At 36.3% G+C, this 18,844-nt stretch overlaps 2 protein-coding genes across 8 annotated transcripts; one reads left to right on the top strand and one right to left on the bottom strand.

Moving 5' to 3' along the window:
• Positions 1-228: 228 nt before the first annotated feature.
• Positions 229-2,821, bottom strand: LOC140982440 (uncharacterized). The gene is made up of 5 exons (XM_073448942.1): positions 2,708-2,821; positions 1,707-2,564; positions 1,426-1,623; positions 1,251-1,342; positions 229-1,090 (listed from the first exon to the last, which is right to left on the bottom strand). The coding sequence occupies exons 2-5, from the start codon at positions 2,487-2,489 to the stop codon at positions 382-384; spliced, it is 1,782 nt and encodes a 593-aa protein (XP_073305043.1). The 5' UTR covers positions 2,490-2,564; positions 2,708-2,821; the 3' UTR covers positions 229-381.
• A 699-nt stretch (positions 2,822-3,520) lies between these two features.
• On the top strand, positions 3,521-15,272 carry LOC140982541 (cyclin-T1-3-like). 7 transcript variants are annotated; one of them, XM_073449096.1, is made up of 8 exons: positions 3,521-3,665; positions 5,677-5,909; positions 11,587-11,668; positions 12,363-12,532; positions 12,655-12,789; positions 13,002-13,177; positions 13,264-13,415; positions 13,681-15,272. In XM_073449096.1, exons 4-8 carry the CDS (start codon positions 12,521-12,523, stop codon positions 14,748-14,750), a joined length of 1,545 nt encoding a protein of 514 aa, XP_073305197.1. In that variant the 5' UTR covers positions 3,521-3,665; positions 5,677-5,909; positions 11,587-11,668; positions 12,363-12,520; the 3' UTR covers positions 14,751-15,272. The 7 variants fall into 7 exon arrangements, with proteins under 7 accessions (XP_073305197.1, XP_073305192.1, XP_073305196.1 ...); XM_073449091.1 differs by lacking the exon at positions 12,363-12,532; XM_073449095.1 differs by lacking the exon at positions 12,363-12,532 and having other exon boundaries at positions 5,672-5,909.
• Positions 15,273-18,844: the final 3,572 nt, after the last annotated feature.

The raw sequence follows: 18,844 nt of genomic DNA, 5'->3' as shown, positions 1-18,844 counted from the left end.
AGTATCATCGAACAAAAATAAAAAGAGGGGCATACATTGCGGACGTGTAACTGTATGATAAAGTTAATTTTTAGGGGCTAAGTGGACAAGATACTACGGATAGCCAAGCTACGAAAAGTTGCCTTTTAACATTCATTTTTTGTTGTCTTCTATGAAAATTCTCGAGGATATGAAACCATCTGAGTTTTGCTAGATATACGTTGTGCATTAGACTGTAGTTTTTCTCAAATCGAGATTGTGAGTTAAAATGGCACAGTGCATACAAGATTGTGTGCAAACGAATTTCTGAAATTTTGTTACTTTACACAGAGAATACATTAATAATAAATAAACACACAATTTAAAACAAATCAATTGAATCACTACTTGAATTAATCAGACTCAAGGATTCTTCATCTTGATCCTCAACTTTCTTGCGACTTGTGGAGCTCTAGGATGCACTGGCCTCTTACTTGGATCACTCTGCTCCATTTCTACCCAATTTATCACCTTCAATATAAGTGATTGTGGGACTTTCCTATCTTGCATTTCCGCCCCTCCTTTCGACTTTTTCATACCCTTTTCCAATGCGTCCTCTAAAAACTCCATGAACCAGTTCCCTGCTTCAGTTTCAACCTGCCTCCCCAGTTTGATAGTATTGGATAAACTACAAGATAAGGCTGGTTTTTTGTTCTCATCGCATTCGTTTGCAGCTTCCATGGCTGTAAAGGCTCCAATTCTATCCAAGTTCACTTTTTGGTTAATCGTGGATGATCTCAAATGCTTTCCCAAGATAGGCTTTTGGTCGACTCTTTCTTTAAAAGCTGCTATGGATTTGTGAATGGCAGGTCTTCTTTTCGATGCATTTGATTCTGAGTTCTGTTGGTTCATTGCATTAGGCATTATTTCACGTAAAATAGCGCTTTCTCCTTCTTCTTCATCTTCCCGTTCTGCTCGTGATTTTTTAATCATTTCCGTAGCAGCAGTTGCTGCTTGAATGGACACTATCTCAGAAACTACTTGAACAATTTGGTTGTGGAAATCGAGAAACTGGTTAAAGCAGCTCGCTGGGGCATCTGGTTTAGCTGATCTGGTCAAATTTGAAAACATCCTGCGAGCCAAAAAGATTCATGCCATCAGCTGAGCCTGTACTTGACGATTAAGTAAAAAAAAAAGAAAAAGAAATAAACATGGGGGAGACCAGTGGAGATGAGTAATAGATTTTCTTAAAACATTAAGTTAGGTAAAGATTGCCGAGTCATTTTCTTTACTTGAGAGATCGAACAAGATTCTCAGTGGCCGAGGCATCCCTAAGTGCTTGAAGTGCAATCTTCTGTGCTGTTTCTCGCTGTTGAGCTGCTTCCTATATACAATTTCCATAAGAAGTCAGCAATCAGACCTCAACAAATGCATTCAACTAAATTATATAAACGAAATATAATTTACCTTTCCAAGAATGTTAAGCTTTCCTGGTAAGTTCAAATGAAGACTATTGTCATCTGTGAAGTTTGAATCACTAGACTTAAATGGTGAATGTGAAATGATATTTGATTTTGAGTTTTTCTTTAAACTTCCACCAATGGAGGGAGACGCAGTTGGAATCGCATTCCTCGGTCTTGGAGGTGGAGTTGAGCTCTTTTTTTCCTAAAACACAAAATAATTGCCCATTAACAGCAGAAACTGGAAGCTTAAAAGACTCTAATTGCATCCGACAGAAGTGAACTTACAGATGCGTGTAAAGGGCTTATGAATATCTTTTGATCTCTGTCACATACACTTTTGCTCCTAGGAAACTTAGACATGGAACTGAAGGCAAAACTTTTCCGAAATATAGGTTTTTCAGCCGTCGCCTCTGCCATTTTAGACAAGAGAGCGCCACCAATGGAAGATCTAACCGCACTTCCATCCTTCATTGTTTTCCCTCTTATCAATGGTGACATTGGAACATTGTCAGCAAATTTCACTGCACTATGAGGCCTCTCTTTCATCGGTGTGCATTGATCGAAATCCAAAGGAACCAGCTTGAAACTTCTTGGTGATTCAAGAACTTCACTCCCATTAGGCCCTTTCCACCAAGAACCCCTCCTTTGACATGATGGATTTTTTCCATTGGTCTTTTGTTCTGCTTTCTCACCCTTTTGCCTCAAACCCAATAATGGCTCCGGTTTACCCACTAAAGGGTGTCTGCCTGGAATCGGTTTAACCCCTTTAATGACCGGAACAGGCGATCCTGGTTCCAATTTATCCACATAGATGAATTGCCCCAATTGCACTTTGTTGCTCAAAACAAGATCATCTTGATCAAAAGGCAGGCTAACGTAAACCGAATGTGAAGAATCGGATACCTTGATGTAAAAACCAAGTTTCGGCATAAGCATTTTTTGGTCTAAATCTGCGGGCACAATATCCGTGACCTGTAGAAGGGAGCTCCTGTGCTCACTCGTGGGTTTAATCCCTGTATTCAACCCATTTAACAGTTTCAACAGAATCCCCGGTGCCAGAGCCGCCATTGATAATCACAATATCTCCAAAATGGGCTAAACAGGAAATCAAAGAACCCCTTTCACTCCAGACCCAGCAATTATCTATCAATTTCAAGAAAAAAAATCTAGAATGAATCAGAAATATAGATAGATATATATATATATATATCGCCAGTAAATCCGACAAAGATGGTGAAAAGGATAGAATCTTTCCCAGGAATTCAAAATCCCTGGGGTTTTCTGACCTGCTCCTGAATTACTTCTAGTGTACCAGTAGGTCTAGGCAAGAATTAGCATGGAGGAGAGGGTTCAACGGTCAGTATCTGCTGTAGCTATGGATCATTTTCTAAATTCTGTGAACGTTGCTGGTAATCTAACGGTCATGTACTGATGATGCGTGAGTGACGTCATACAAACTTCGAATTTCACGCTTGTAGTTCATTTTTATTTATTTATTTATTTAAAACGTATGCACCTAACAAGAAACAGAAATGTTTGATCTAAATTCAGTCATCGTTCTATAATACTAGCTACTTGACACACGCGATGCGTGTGTACGGTTTTTTTTTATTATAATTATTGAGGGATTAAAGTGAAATTTGACAAATTATCGAGAGACTAAAGTGTTATCTGAATAGTTGTAATTTAAAAAAAATAAAAAAAAAAGTTTTTTGAAATTAAAAAAAAATAAAAACAAAAATGTAATTGTGATATAAAATAAGGGCAAAATTAGAAAATAAAAAACAAACCAATTTTTTTGTCTCTATTAGAAAGATTCTTAATATATAGTAATAGATTTTAATTTCATAATATGACAAAAAAATAATATAAATATGAATTAATACAAATTGTGTGAATATTATACTTTTCGACTGGCCCAATTTCTCTCAAATCCATTCCCAAGCCCATGAGAAAAGAAATAGAAGACCAATTAGAAAATAGATGGGCTGGGTCGTTTTTACTAACGAGGCCTGAAAAGACTGAACCCGAGGTGGCCCAAACCCAGTGGATATTTCACTTATAAATTTAGTGTGAAAATTGATGCATTGTATGCAGTGCACTTTAATTTGTGAACCTTCAGTGACCAAGATACAGTTACGGATCCTCGTTCATTCTCATCCCTCGCCGAAGCGTTGGAGTACTACTATCCGAGCCACCGAGTCTGCCGCGTGAAGAGATTCCGCCCTCTCCCGGCGGAAAATGGTAAGATTGTATTCCTGATATGCTATATTCAGTTGAAGTCAATTATGCCCTAATTATCTTATTTTATATGATATAGGGCTTGTGTGTTGTTATTGTGCTAAAACAATTGAATCTTGTGCTCGCCAAAATTGGATTTTTTCGCAAAAGTAATGGTGCGGCATATATTATTCGGCGTACGAATCCCAAATCCGCGAATGCATTTATTTTGAAATCTTGATTCTTCTTTCGAGTGTTCGGGTGATGGAAAAGTCCTAGAATGTTATGGGCTCACTTATTTTACTCTGACTCGTTTCCCCAGTTTGGTTTAGTTTGTTGGTGAAACTGTAAGCTTGATAAGTGACATATCAGTTCTTGGTGCTTGTTTCTTGAAGATGCATGTTTTGCTTGACCGAGCTAAGCACTTCTTGTTGTGTTTTTTGTTTCATTGATCAACTTGCGTAACCAGTTGCTGTATAAGTTAGCTGTCTGTTTGGATTTTACTGGCTAATGTGAGAAGCTGGTGCGTGAGTGTTGAACTTGGAAGTCAACTGGTTGGATATTTTTTTTCTAAATTTTGGTGAATGACAAGGTTAAAATTAAAATATGAGCTCCCATTCTTACCCTTCTACATAACTATTTTTAATAAAATCCTATAACTAGTGTTTCTGTTACATACGTAGGATTCGGTTATGAGACGGTTTAGGAGCTGGTCGTTTATTTCAGTCATATTGCCTTTCTTATGCGCTTTTCTGTCTTGTTTTCCTGTGGTGCATGCATCGGGGATGGAGGGCTCGTTAGAGAGAACCTGTCGATATCATAAATTGAGTATTGCTTGTCGGTGAATGAATTTTATTAATCAAACGTTGAATCTAAATACAAAGAGATGCCTAATCTCGGAATTCAAAAAAACCAAATCCTAATCTATTTATTCAAAACCAAGATAAAAATCCTTGGTGATTACTCACATGGGACAATACTTATTAAAAATGAGATAATGTGCAAAGATAACAAGCGCAGAAACTGAAACTTAAAAAATCTGAGTGAAATGCTTGTAGACCTTATCCGGTAGTGTGGCGTGATGGGCTGTGCGATAGTGGGCTGCGCGTTGGTGGGCTGGGTCGTCGCATGCATAGCATTTTTTTGCAGAATCTTAATGGAGAAGCTTTCAGTGGATAGCCATCATTAGTCTAGGAAAATGGTAATAAAAATCTCTGACTTTTCAAAATTTGCTCAATCAACTTTTTGACGGATTTTGCTGTGAATCTCGACATAAATTCATGCTATTGCAAGCAGTAGGTGTAACCAAATGAGTTGTGTACCGACTTTTATTTAATGAGAAACAAAATTTGTCAGGATTTGTGAAGCCCGGGTTTTGCTTTCCTGATATTGCATGTTCATGTATGAATAGTGGAGGCATAAATAAGTTCACCTGAGAAATAGGCATCGATATTTGCTCAATTTCTGTGTTTCTCCCTTCCTACTCTAGCCCTTTGAGGCGTTATATGCATGCTCTACTGGATCATTTCGATGATATCACTGCTGGAAACTTTTAGTTTTAACGAAGTGCCATTGTTTTAAAATCATATTCTTGCTTGAAGGTTTTAAGATAAAGTGTTTTTTGACCCTCAATCTTGCTTTTGCTGTCTAGGTCCATTAAAATTAATGGAAGGAAAGAAAGAAAAAAATATGCTGTTGACTTATGGTCTGTTATTTGTTTCACTTTGCAAATATTGGTGCTTACCAGAGCAGAATTTACTTATTCTTTTGAATATTGATTGTGACAAACTGCTTGAGTGTTTCATGATTCAGTCTTTTTATTTATGTCATTTTCCTTTCTTCTCTTCTTTTAAAAATTTGAGTTTCAAGAAAGTTACATGGTTAACTACTGTATTTATCTGTTTCGCTTCCTCTTACTCTACTAAAGTCTAGTTTGCAGTGTGGATGTCGATGGATGACTGTTACCTGGACATATCTTGCTAACACACGAGACATCATCTGACATTCTTTTAAACTTTTTGGTGGGAAAGAAAAGTTTCAAATGGCTGGTCTTTTGTCTGGTGAGCCCTCATATTGTGGAGCACCTGAAGGACATTCTAGGATTTCCCAGGAAAAACCAGAAGAAGGTGGTGGGCAGTGGTATTTTTCTAGGAAGGAAATTGAAGAAAATTCCCCTTCTAGACGAGATGGAGTTGATTTGAAGAAAGAAAATTACCTGCGGAAGTCGTATTGCACATTCTTACAAGATTTAGGCATGAGACTTAAAGTGTAAGTTTTTTTCTTTGGAGATTGGTGGTTCACCAAGTGTAAGTTCTCTTTAGTGGTAAAAGTTCTTTAATAAGCTCTATTTTGTCTCAATTTTTGTTTATTTTATTTCTAAGAAGCATATGAATTCGTGTTCATTTCACAAGCATAAATATTATTCAACATTGGTTTTCCGCCGTAGAGATGTTTTGAGATAGAAGCGATACAATGGTCATTTTTGGTATCATGTGAAGTATTTTTATACCCATAGATGTTTAGCGGTGGATTGTATATATGCTTGGTATTTACTAGTTATATGCCTGCATATGTTTTCATAAGATGTATGTGGTATATGCATAGTGTTAAAGTTCCAATTGTGGGTTTTTGTCTTGTAAATTTTATGGCGTGCACCTAATGTCTTAGATCAATGGGAACAATGCATATTCTAGTTAGGATATATGTAAGAATTCTTGCTTCTATTTCTTTAACTGTTATGTGGATAAAGAGAGAAGGAAAATTTACGTTTTAATTCCTTTTGTGTCGATGTGGCACATGCTCTTTGAAATTGATTGTGTTAGTTTGTCCAATGCTTTGCAAGGTGTTACCATAACATTGCATAACTTTATCTGAGTTGAGACTTGGGTGTGTTAATAACATAGTTGTCAAGGGCGTACCGTGGCGCACAAGGGCTCTGGAGCCTGAGCCACGCGCCTAACCGAAGCAAGTCACATATTTTTAATTTTTAAAAAAAATATATTTGTCTTAGAATAAATATATTAAAACATGAAATAATTAAGTCACAATGTCACACAAAACAAAAAATAATTAATAAGTTCATAGTAATAAGTAACATGATTAATATTCTCCAATAATCAAATCAAGTTCATCTTCTTCCATCGAATCATGAGAGTTCCTAGAACTTTCGGACTTGTATTCCTCTTGGTCTTCATGACTTTCTTTATCAACATCAATTTCTTCTTTATCTTCATCCAAAAGATGTGAAATCGGTCTTTTCTGGTTGTTTTGGATGTAGATGCCCTTACCCCATTTGTAGAAGATGAAGCACGAGATCTAAAAGTATATGTCGGTTCACCAACCTCAGACGCACGACCTACATCACCCCATGTCAAATCATCATCTCCAAAGACTAGATTATTTTATTCATTGTCCAATCCTCCCGTCAAGCATTCATTGCTATCATCGATATCATCCAATGAAATAGAATCAATTTTGTTGCGCAAATCATATCGACGTTTCAATGCCCTGTTATATTTAATGAAGACTAGATTATTCAAACGCTTATGCGCCAACCTATTTCTTTTTTTCGAATGAAGCTGCAAAAATTTTAAAATACATTTTTGCTTCATGAATTGTTCATAATAATAATTATTCAATGTTAAAATTTAAGTACTTATATGCTGAAATATACTCCAGTTCCACTCACAACCAGAAGCACTATACGTAAGGTTGAGAATTCTCACAGCAAAATCTTGGAATTGTGGGGTCGTAGAACAATAAGCCAACCACCATTCAGCTGTCAAATGAGATATGAAAAATTTCAAAATTCATATATTTCAAATTTTCAACATTATGTTATAATCTTGAAATAAAAACAAGAATTAATTACATGATGATAATTTATTTCTATGTCTAATGGCTATAAAACCGCCAAAAATTCCATCAGCATTTTATATTTTGAGAGTTGATATGTGACTTTATCTTGAAGGTCAACATCTTCACACATCTTTTCAACATACTCGTACAACCCCTTCATAACAAAGTTATTTAGGGAGGCGCACTAAAGCGCTAGAGTACCTTGGAGCCTGAGGCGCAAGGCTCAAGACAAAGCGCACGCTTTATCGAAGTAAAACGCGTTTAATATCAATTTTAAAATTCAATATATATAAAGTGATTTATACTATAATATTGAATAAATTAAATATTTTTCACAAAGATAGCAAACATTATGAATAAAAATTCATTACTAGATAATGTAACGTAAATCATAACCAGAAAAAAATTTTAATCATCTAAAGTTCATTAGTGGGTCATCAATTCATAGTATGTTAAAAAAAAAAACTTTAAATATCGAAATCATCAAATTCTTCTTCATCGTCTGCAATTATATCGTCGTCGTCGTCGTCGTCATCGTCATCATCATCATCATCCAAAACAATGATGAGTCATGAGTGTAGAAGAAATTAGATTTAAAATTTGTATAAAGGATTACAGTATCATATAAATCATCAAATTCTTCATCGTTGCTCAACTATCACCATCATCATCATTGTAACAGAAGGAAGATTATAGTAAGAGTTTGAATAGAAGACTTGTGAAGTTTCTGTTAAAAAAGTCTTGCATAAATGAGTGACATTAAGGTTTTTTCAATCATTAAATAGCCACGGGCTTTGCTAATTGGGCTTCGAAATTGGTTGTGTTCGAGTTAATTTTTATTTACCTACAAAATATCAGCCCACTTCTTTAAAACGCAAACTAGGCGCGAGGCGCACGCTTAAGCGCGCTTGTTTCAAGTGCTTCTTCGCCTGGGTTAAGTTAACCCAGGCGCAATGTGTGCGCCCGGCTGGGCTGTTGCCTAGACGCAGCCAGGCTCACACTTGTAATAACTATGTTAATAACTTCAGCATCCTTTTCTATCTCAGGATTCGTATAAAAGAATTCTGGGTTCAAAAAGTAACCAGCTGCATGCAAAGGCTTATGAAGCTGATCCGTCCACCTTTTATCAATGATTTCAAAAATCCTTTGGTACTTCTTTTCATTGTTGTTGAAAGCCAAAACAATAGCCTTCTTAGCTCGATCTATAGCCTCGTATATATACACCATTGTAGGTCTTTTTTCACCATCAACTAATCGAATTACTTTAACAATTGGGCCACCAACTTTGATGGCATAAACATGATTCCAAAATGAAAGCATCAATATAATTTCTATAGCACGTTTACTTTCTACCTCCTTCGCAAATCGACTTGTGTTCCACTTTTCTGAAATGAACATCTTTCTTAAATTCACCTTCTATTTTTGAAACCTCTTCTATCAAAAAAGCAGTGGCAAAACATGTGAATTCTCTCATCATGTTCAAGACTTGTGGCCTATTATATATACAGTCATTCACCATCATGCCCCTCTCATAAACGTTATTCAGTACAAGTATTTTGAACAACTCTTCAAGCATTAAATCCAAACAATGGGCAGCACATGAAGTCCAGAATATGTGTGAAAATCTTAACATCAAATGCTTCCCTGCATATTAAAGATTTATGCTATTACTTATAAGTAACAAATCTAATACTTGTTAGAAAGTAACCACTTGAATTCATTTTTCATACCTGCTGAAACATATGCAGAGGCATTATCTGTTAACAGTTGAACAACATTCTTTGGACCATTTGCTCCACATACTTTTCAAGTAAGTCAAACAACTTGAGACCTGCATGAGAAAAGCCGGAGGCATCCACAGATTCAAGAAATATTGCCCCTCTTGGACTTTTCACCTTTTCACCAAAAAATTAATCAAAGTTCTATTTTTTCCATCAGTCCATCCATCAGCCATTAGTTTGCCTCATACTCTTTCAAAAGAATTTTCGTGCTTTGTATTTCTTTATTTAAATAAGTTGACCTAACTTTATGGTAACTTGGGGGCTTCCAATCATGAGTACAGTGAGATGCAGCTCTTCAAAGTTCCTTAAAGCTATGATACTTTAAGGCGTTGAACGGAATACCTGCATTGTACATCCATTTGACAAAATACTGCACCATAGAGTCTCGTTTTTTTTCCGACTTTCATCATATTTCTTTGAATCTTTTGCTCTTATTTGTTTTCCTTGATCCATATTATTGACAAAGAAATAATCAAGAGAACCAAGAGTCTTTGTATTTTGACTTGAGAAAACAGGGGGAATGGCGGCGGAACTTGCTGTTGAACTTAACATTTGTTTTTTCCCTTTTCGAGGGATTGGAGACACACCATCTTCCAAAATTTCCAATTGCTAATCAAATTCATCAAAATTAGGATTCATGTCCATTTGTTGCTTGATTTCTTTTTCTTTTTTTTTAAACATGTAAACTTGAATTTTAGTTCTAACATGCTCATGGCATTTTGGACATGCTTTGGCATTTCGATGGCCTCCAGCAAGATGTTGCTTGACATGAAAAATTCCTCCCTTGAGAATGTTTCCACAAAAAACAAATTTCACGGAATTAGTATCTTTTGGATTGATTAATTTCCCATAATTCCAGCCAGGATCTTTTCGATTCTCCAAATTTTCAGAGGCCGACATTAATCTGGCGAAAAAATTGCAACATATTATATCAAGAATTCAGTATATACAATAACATAAGTTAATAAACCATGCCGGAACCAAACAAAATTTATTGCCAGACACTAAAATTTATTGCCAATAGGAAATCACATTTTGACTTACGCTAGTTACATCGACTAAAAAATAAAGATTAAAGTTTGCCAATATTGTTACTCGTAATGCTGTCGGTATATCCATTTGAAAAGATATTCATAATATTGCACGGGACAAGTCGCCTGGGAACTAAAATCTGCTATAGCTGTTCAGGATGAATTAGAAATCTAACCTGACGGATTTTGTCTTCAGAAATGGTACGGGGCAAACCAACTTCTCGAAGACTTCACTCTTCACTGCAGCCGTCTGCCTTTCTCTTATTCATTTTGCACGTTGTTGCTGCGCCTTCTGCACTTCTGCTCCTGCCGCTCCCTTATGTTATTTACGTTGTGGACTTGGGCTGTTTGGGGTTGGGGTTGGGGTTTTTGTCTTTTAAACTATTAATTTTTTAAAAAAATGCAACTTTTATGTTTTTCAATTTTTTTTAAAAAAGCTAGCCTAGGCGCGCGCCTAGGCTCGCCTTTGTGAATTGATGCGCCTGGGGCCTAGGCACCTCTCTCCTTAAGGCAAGAGGCGCTCGCCTTTGACAACTATGGTTAATAGCTATTGAGCTTGGCAAGAAAAGGAAAATTCCCCTATTCCCGAACTTATTATTTCAGTTTAGAGATAGGGTGGATTTGTATCTTGGACCTAATAGACCGACAGCTGTCTGACATATCATTTAAAGGATTGGGGATTCGATGGCATCATTTTAAAAGGTTAATGGATGTGCTGGAATTTTTTATGGTTCACACTTTCCATGCTTCTGCCCACTAAGAATAGGCAGGCTTGTGTCACTGCCATTAGTGTCTGTGCTTCTTATCACTCTATATGAACATCCAAACCATCCATTTTTAGGAACTATCTTTGATTGTTCAGCCTGCTCTTATTATGTCGAATATATTTGCTTAAACCACTGGCATCAGTCAGCTTATCATCTTTCTTTGACTCAGAAACTGTACACAAGTCCCCGTTGAACTGTGACAACCCTCAGATCCAATGGTTCTTAAATCTCATAATGAAGGAAGTTTGACTTGTCTATACAGTCTGGGGCTACTTTTTTGAAAGCTTATTGATTTCAAGTCCATTACCATAACAATGGTTCTTCTAGGCATAACAGCTGAACTGGCTGATGCCTCCAGTTGGTGATCATTAGAATCTGTTGACATACTGATTTAATTCACCATCTCCTTTTTTTGGTTGTTAACTGCACTATTTTTCCATCGAAACCTATGAATTTAAAATGATAAGAAATTTATCGTGGCTCAATGCTGGAAGTTTCATGTTTGCAGGCCTCAGGTCACAATTGCTACGGCAATTATATTTTGTCATCGGTTCTTCCTTCGTCAGTCCCATGTGAAGAATGATAGGAGGGTGAGTTAGTTTATTCTCCCTTTGCTCTTAATTTGTTCTGGTGTTTAGGACTTCTATACTTAGTTGCTTCGGTTTAGAATGACTACACATAATGTTTACAAGATTAACATCTAGTGAACTGATTTTAGATATGATATTTTTCTTTCTTCAGAATCTTTCTAAAAAAATTGCTTGTTCTATTCTGGAAGTCATGGATTCTTAAATTAGGGCTACTTGTAAGTTGGGGTTGATTTTCAATTATAAAGGAATACAATGTGATTGTTGTGTTTTTAATGGTTTTGTTTTTGGGCTGGCTTCTATCGATGGCAGTTTATAATACGATACGGAATTTTTTGCGAACTGTTTATATTTAATGTGTTTGCTATAGTTTGTGTAGAAAATGCACTTGTATATGTTGGAGTTTTGCCACAATGAAATTTCGTCTCCAAAATTTTATGGCTACCTTATTCAAATGCTTTTCCACCGATAAGAAACTCTAAGGTGATTGTGACAAGCTCACTAACTTCTTCAAGTTAGATGGCGGTCTATCTTATCCTCCAGTTACCTGTTATGATGGTTTTTGCGAGAAATGTGAATCAAGTAGGAGTGCGTAACAGACTGTTCTAGTTTTCGAAGTGAGAAACCGTGATCATATGTTGGATTTAGACTAAATTCTTTGGGATTATTTGGTGTGTGGTGACTGTTGTCTATGCAGGTGGTTGTCGTGACTGGATGATCTGGCTGTGTGTGTGTGCCTGTTTATTCTGTTTCATCCCTTCGAAGGCAGATCTTAGCTTGTGATATTCAAACACACTGTTTGAAGCCAAAAAGATATGTAAACAGTGAGAAAAAGTACAAAACTGATGAATTTATATGATACACAATGTAAGAAAATTTCAGGTGGAGATGTGCGTATTCAGTTGAATCATCTGCGTACTCACTTTCTTCATTAGCTGTATTGTAAAGGTGATTGAAAATTAGGTTTCTTATTTCCCTGTTCTTTGCAGACCATTTCCACAGTATGTATGTTTCTGGCGGGTAAGGTTGAAGAAACTCCTCGTCCTCTAAAAGATGTAATTCTTGTGTCATACGAGATTATTCATAAGAATGACGCTGCAGCCATGCAAAGGATCAAACAGAAGGTGACATTACCTTGTTCCTGTAGCTACTCTCTAGTTGAATTCAACTGGTTGAGCCTGATTTTTTGTTTGCATCTACTTTTGGCTCGTCAGTTTTCAGAAGATTTGGAAAACTTTTTGCAAGTGTGAAATCTGCATTCTTTGGTTTTCCTATTTTGTGATGAGGTGTTTATGTCTTTAACATGACAGTTGTTTATGTTTAATCCTTTTTACAGGAGGTATATGAGCAACATAAGGAACTTATTTTACAGGGGGAAAGGGTTGTTCTGGCAACGCTTGGTTTTGATCTTAATTTACAGCATCCATATAAACCCCTTGTTGAGGCGATTAAGAAATTTCAGGTGGCTCAAAATGCTCTAGCTCAAGTTGCATGGAATTTTGTCAACGATGGGTATGATATATTCTTTAGATTTAGTCATGATAATATCCTATCCATGGCAATTCTTCCTGCATTTGACCTGAGAAAACGGAACGCAGGCTCCGGACATCTCTATGTTTGCAATTTAAGCCCCACCATATTGCAGCTGGTGCTATTTTCCTTGCTGCCAAGTTCCTCAAAGTAAAGCTCCCATCTGATGGCGAGAAGGTTTGGTGGCAGGAGTTTGATGTCACCCCCCGCCAATTGGAGGGTTGGTGCCTTCCCTTTGGTAGCTTGCACATCAACATCATGCTATCATGGACTAGGTCTCACCTCTCTAGAACACTACGAATGTTCGAAAAGATGGTGCTTCTAGTTGAATTTGATTTCCTTAGCTCATAAATATAATAAAGGGGAATTTGCCAAGGATCTAGGATAATGCACATGATTGCAATGGGATATAAGATAATTCATTGAACTTTTTCCCCATTTTGTAAGTATAATATAATTTTGACTGGATATCTTGTTTTTTGCAGAGGTTAGCAATCAGATGTTAGAACTCTATGAACAAAACAGAGTGCCACCAGCTCAGGCTAGTGAAGCCGAAGGGAGTGCTGGTGGTGCTCAACGAACTCCATCAAAAGGCCCTCCTACTGAAGGGCATGTTACCAATTCCCATGGTGGTGCTACCACAAAGGAAGTTTCATCGAAGCCAGCACAATCAAGATCAATTTCGGATCAGCCACCTTCTGACGATCACAGTGTGCTTTCTAGAACTACTCAAATGCAAAATAATGAATACGGGCGATCCCAAAAAAGTATCATTTCGGATCGCAAAAGAGATAATGAGATCAATGATATCGAGAAGCATGAATTGGAGGCAACACCTCGTGCTGTGAACACAGAGGACGTCCCGAATAAAACAAGGTTTGGGAGTGAAGGACATGGAAAGCATGACCAAGAAGGGAATTCTGGTCGGATTGAAACAAGGGATCCAGTAGAACCAAATGATAAATATCACGGCAGAAATTTGGCTAACAAGGATGGTGCAGTTGTCCAGTCGCCTCAAGATGCCATGAAAAAAATTGACCGAGAGAAGGTCAAAGCAGCCTTGGAGCGGAGGAAGGCCCGTGGAGACATAGCTCATAAAACGGACCAAATGGATGAGCTTGAGAGGGAACTGGAGGATGTTGAAGTGCCTGGTGAGAGTGAAAAGATTAAGCATGAAAGAAAAAAGCAAAGCTGGTCTAAATCTTCAATTAAACTGGACCATGAGAACTCTGAACCCACCAAATTGCCATATGAGGCCAGAGATGGGCATTACCACTCAACTAAAGGGCAGTCCTCACGTGGAGGTGATTTTGATCCTGTAGAGGAAGGTGAAGTCGAATCATTTGATGATGATCGGTCACCTGAGACAAGCAGTCGCAAGAGGAAAGCTAATAGCCCTTTGGAAAAGCCACCGGAGGGAAAACAGCTGACTGATCATGTATCAGGATCCCATAAACAAAATCACCTGGACTATCCCGAGGATAGAAATGGAGTGAGGAGGCTTGATTATTCAGAAAGAGGCAACAAAAGGCACGCACAGGAAAACCATGTTTGATGTATTCACTGATTGCTCAGATATGCGGGGAGCACTTCTTGTGTTTTACATATTGGACTGGAAAATATGGTATTTTTTTATCCCCGTTGGTTTGATAAAGTCAGATAACCAAAGAAGTTCTGTGACTACTTGATCATGCAAACTGCTAATTGAAGAGAGTGTATCACTTATATTAAGGTTGCTTGTTTGGATCCGTTGCTACGCATGGTTTACCTTTATTGTTGGTTATCATACTACGTTGTTGTCATCGAGAGCTTTATGTAATAACGGGAAACGGAAGAAGAGGCGATAAAAATTCTATATATTGGTGAACGGTGATTAGCCAAGTTTATGTTTGTCCTCGAAGTAAAAGAAACCAAGAAATGGTACGAAAAATTGAAATTTCGAGTGATTAGAGATGTTGAGTCCAGTTTGATGTCTTATATTTATTTTCTTTCCATGACATTATTCTGGATGTGAAGCCCATTTCATGGCAAATGTTGTTCCTGTCATTATTTGAAGTGCAATATTTCTGAAGTTTTAGTGACTGATGCTGATAATTTATTTTCTGCCCTTTTGCTGTGTTCAGTAATTTCTGAATCAACTCCTACATCTGTGTGAAAATTGATTCATGTTTTGAATCTTCTCGCATTGTACAAGTGATGGAGATATGCTCTGTGGTTGATACAGAAGTACGTAGATCCAGTTTATGCAATCGAACTAAACATGCCAAATGACAATTCAGCGGAATAAAGCCTTGAATTTTCAATAGAGTACCGCACTGGGTGTGATCACTGATATTGCCCTTGGGATACGTATCATCTACGTATTTGCTGAGCAATAAATATCATTTTATATTAAAAATATGGCTACCATTTTAGAAATATAAAACTTGACAAATATTCTTGAAATTATTAAATTGTCAAATTATAATTTATACGACAAAAGGTGTAGCCCGCAATTTTTTCACCTATAAATGATGTTAAAATCAGAGAATCTTGACCCTATATGTGAGTTTAATATTAAATGCAATTCTTGATATCTAGCAGCATAAATGAATGGACCGACCATTCGATACAAAATATAAGGATTTTGGATATATATATATATATAGTTAGTCCCCCGCAAGTCACCGATGTATATATGGCACAATGAATCTAATTCTTAGACCTACTTTCACAGTAACCTTTGAGTAACAAGGCCCGATTCTAATTAGATATCATTTTGATTTTGTGACTTGTGAACGGGAAATTATGAACCGAGAATCAGGGACCATTTATGTCCGTGGCTCTTACGGAACCGAATACACACACACCTCTGCTTAGCTGCAATCAGTTGTGATACAAATAAAATTTATGAATGGTCACTATTAAACTGATTTTATTGGCTGGATGTCGAAATCGGTACGGCAAAAAGATTCATACTTCACAGTAGTTTAGGTTATAAACTCATAGACTCATCCAAAAGTAAAGAACTCGCATATCACATATACATTATATTAATATATACGTATATGTTAATATATAAGTTTTCTTGCATTCATTTCAACATTAACACTCATTATTTGTGGGTCTTCCTGTATTATCATGCATCTTTATTATTATTTTACATTAAATAAATATATTTTCAATTTTATTTACATCATTTAAATAATAATAATTATTTAAAATAAATAATATATTCTTTATTACTTAAAATTATTTATTCTTATTTTACGATTTTAATTTTTAAAAATTTAAATTTTATTATAACTTAAATGAAAGAGTACAACATATGAAAAAAATGCACTTTCATAAAATTAAAATGAGATATAAATTAAACATTCTGAAATATGTAAAATACTAATTCACGTATTTTGGTTGTACATTGTCCAAATATACTCAACTAAGTCGATACGAAGTTGATGATGTAATTGACTGTCACATATTTCGGAATTTTTCGGAGATAATTATGAAATCCTCGTTTTGAGCCCTGGACGGGTTGTGTGGGTCGTCACCTTCATCATTGTATCAATTGGTCGTGTGACCCTCCTCATTCTCAAGAATCATGTTGTGTAAAATAATGCATGCTAACATAATTTGTTTTAACGTTTTTCAATATCAACAACAAGTTAGACCTCTGACAATCGTCTATCGAGCTTGGAGCAGCTCAAATGCCCATTCGACATATTTTCTTATAGCCACCTGTCTTTCTTTGAACAATCTCCTCTTGGGATCCTCCGGACAAGGAAAAGCCTTCACAAAAGTAGCTTATTTCGGATCTATTCTGTCTATTTATAATACCCCTTCATATATTGGGTGCCGTTGACCGTTAAATTAATCTCTGGAGCATTTTATTGTAAGATGTTTATGGGATATTCGTGCAACATGTTAATATCATTATGTGAACTGGTGATACCAAATAACGCATTTCATATCCACAAGTCTTGAGACGTGACTGCTTCACCCAAAACCTCCCCACCTAATAACATTCAGTGGAGTTGGTAAAAGAGTCAAAGTCCAGTGCTTGTACAGAGAGCCTCCATGTTGTCTCGGATCAAATGACTAACGGTGTACAACCATAACAGTAGACTTTTCCACTCAATTAGTGATAACTACTTGGAAAATTTGAGGGAGGGTTGTTCTGCGCATCATCAAATGATCACTCATCTGTATGAACGTATACCTCCATGTCATTACCAATTAAACACGACGTTTACATCACATATGTTAGTCTCAAGCTCAAGCGATTTTTATCCTTATTTTAGGTTGTTGATTCGAGCTAATGAGTTTCATGATCTTATATTGCGAGACAAACTTCATTATACCACATAAGACTCAATAAAGCTCAAGCCACAAATTGACTCGTTAAGCATCAATTCTAGCATGATGGAATTATGGTAGGTGAAAGAGAACCAACGAGTTCATTGAGAATGAGTTGATCTTGACAAATCCATAAATTGTGTGTAGGATTTAACGATGTTTGGGCATTTTCAGTAACGTGTGAAATTGTAACCTCCATGAGGTATAATTGGTGCTAGTGAGTTTAATGGGTGCTCGAGCAGAGGTATTGATGCTAATGACTGGTGGTGGTTGTGCATGTTTACCTTATGAGTGATGGTGGCTGGTGGTGTAATCCTAGAGGATGCTTCGGAGGCCATAAAATTAGCTGTGTAGATAGATATATATGGTGGGTGGTCCAAGCGATGACGATGTGATAGTGGCAAAGAGTGTTGTGTTCGGCAGAAAGTAGTGGATATGGTATAGTCTCTGATAGGTCAGAGAAAGGAGTTTGGTGCCGACCATTCGGGGGAGGAAAAGAAATGCTACTATACTACTACGAGCTTAGTGCTCGGATACCATGTTATAATATATAGAACAGAAGAATAACTCGAATTGTCTATGAATGACGAACGTTGTAATATACAATACATGAAAAACCCAGAAAGGATAATTATTCTAATAGCCTAAGATCAAGACTTTATATGTAGAACAATTTTCTTTTGTATCTCTGTTATGTAATTGACGACTTTCTGGAATGAATGGTAAAATTAAATCTTCTTCCTAAAAAATTCCAAGTTGGATTAAAATATAGAATGAATTACTTGTGAAATTTTGAGTAAATGATGAGTGCCCCAATGCACGTTCGTTATTCAGTGCCCTCAATACAATAAAACAAACGAGGATAAATAATTATATGTCAGTGAATTGTCAAGAATTAATGGAAGAAAGAACTGAGACATGAAATTCAATGCGACAAAAGTATATTTTTCTCGTATATGTTTCTTCTCTTTTATTTGTCATGATCCGCAGATGGCCGTAAACATATATATATTATAATTTATCTTTGGGAAAATAATTCTCAGATATAAAATCTTAATTAAAATTTACTATGAAATATAAATCATGCGAGTTAATTATAAAATTATGTAAGACTTTGCATTGTAAGTATTATTGACTATTATTCCAATTGATGGTTGTACAACAATTATTTTGAAATTTTAAAATAATATGAGTATCTATTATATATCTACTTCATTAAAATATCTTATCTTATCTTGAAAATGAAAGAGATGCACAGTGAATGAAGAATTGTAATATACACGAAAGAGAGTTGAGAATTTTCTTAATTAATTA

The sequence above is a fragment of the Primulina huaijiensis genome, chromosome 8 (genome assembly GCF_012295235.1).
Source record: "Primulina huaijiensis isolate GDHJ02 chromosome 8, ASM1229523v2, whole genome shotgun sequence".
Taxonomy (NCBI): Eukaryota; Viridiplantae; Streptophyta; class Magnoliopsida; order Lamiales; family Gesneriaceae; genus Primulina; species Primulina huaijiensis.
This window is presented reverse-complemented; position numbering and strand designations above follow the sequence as displayed.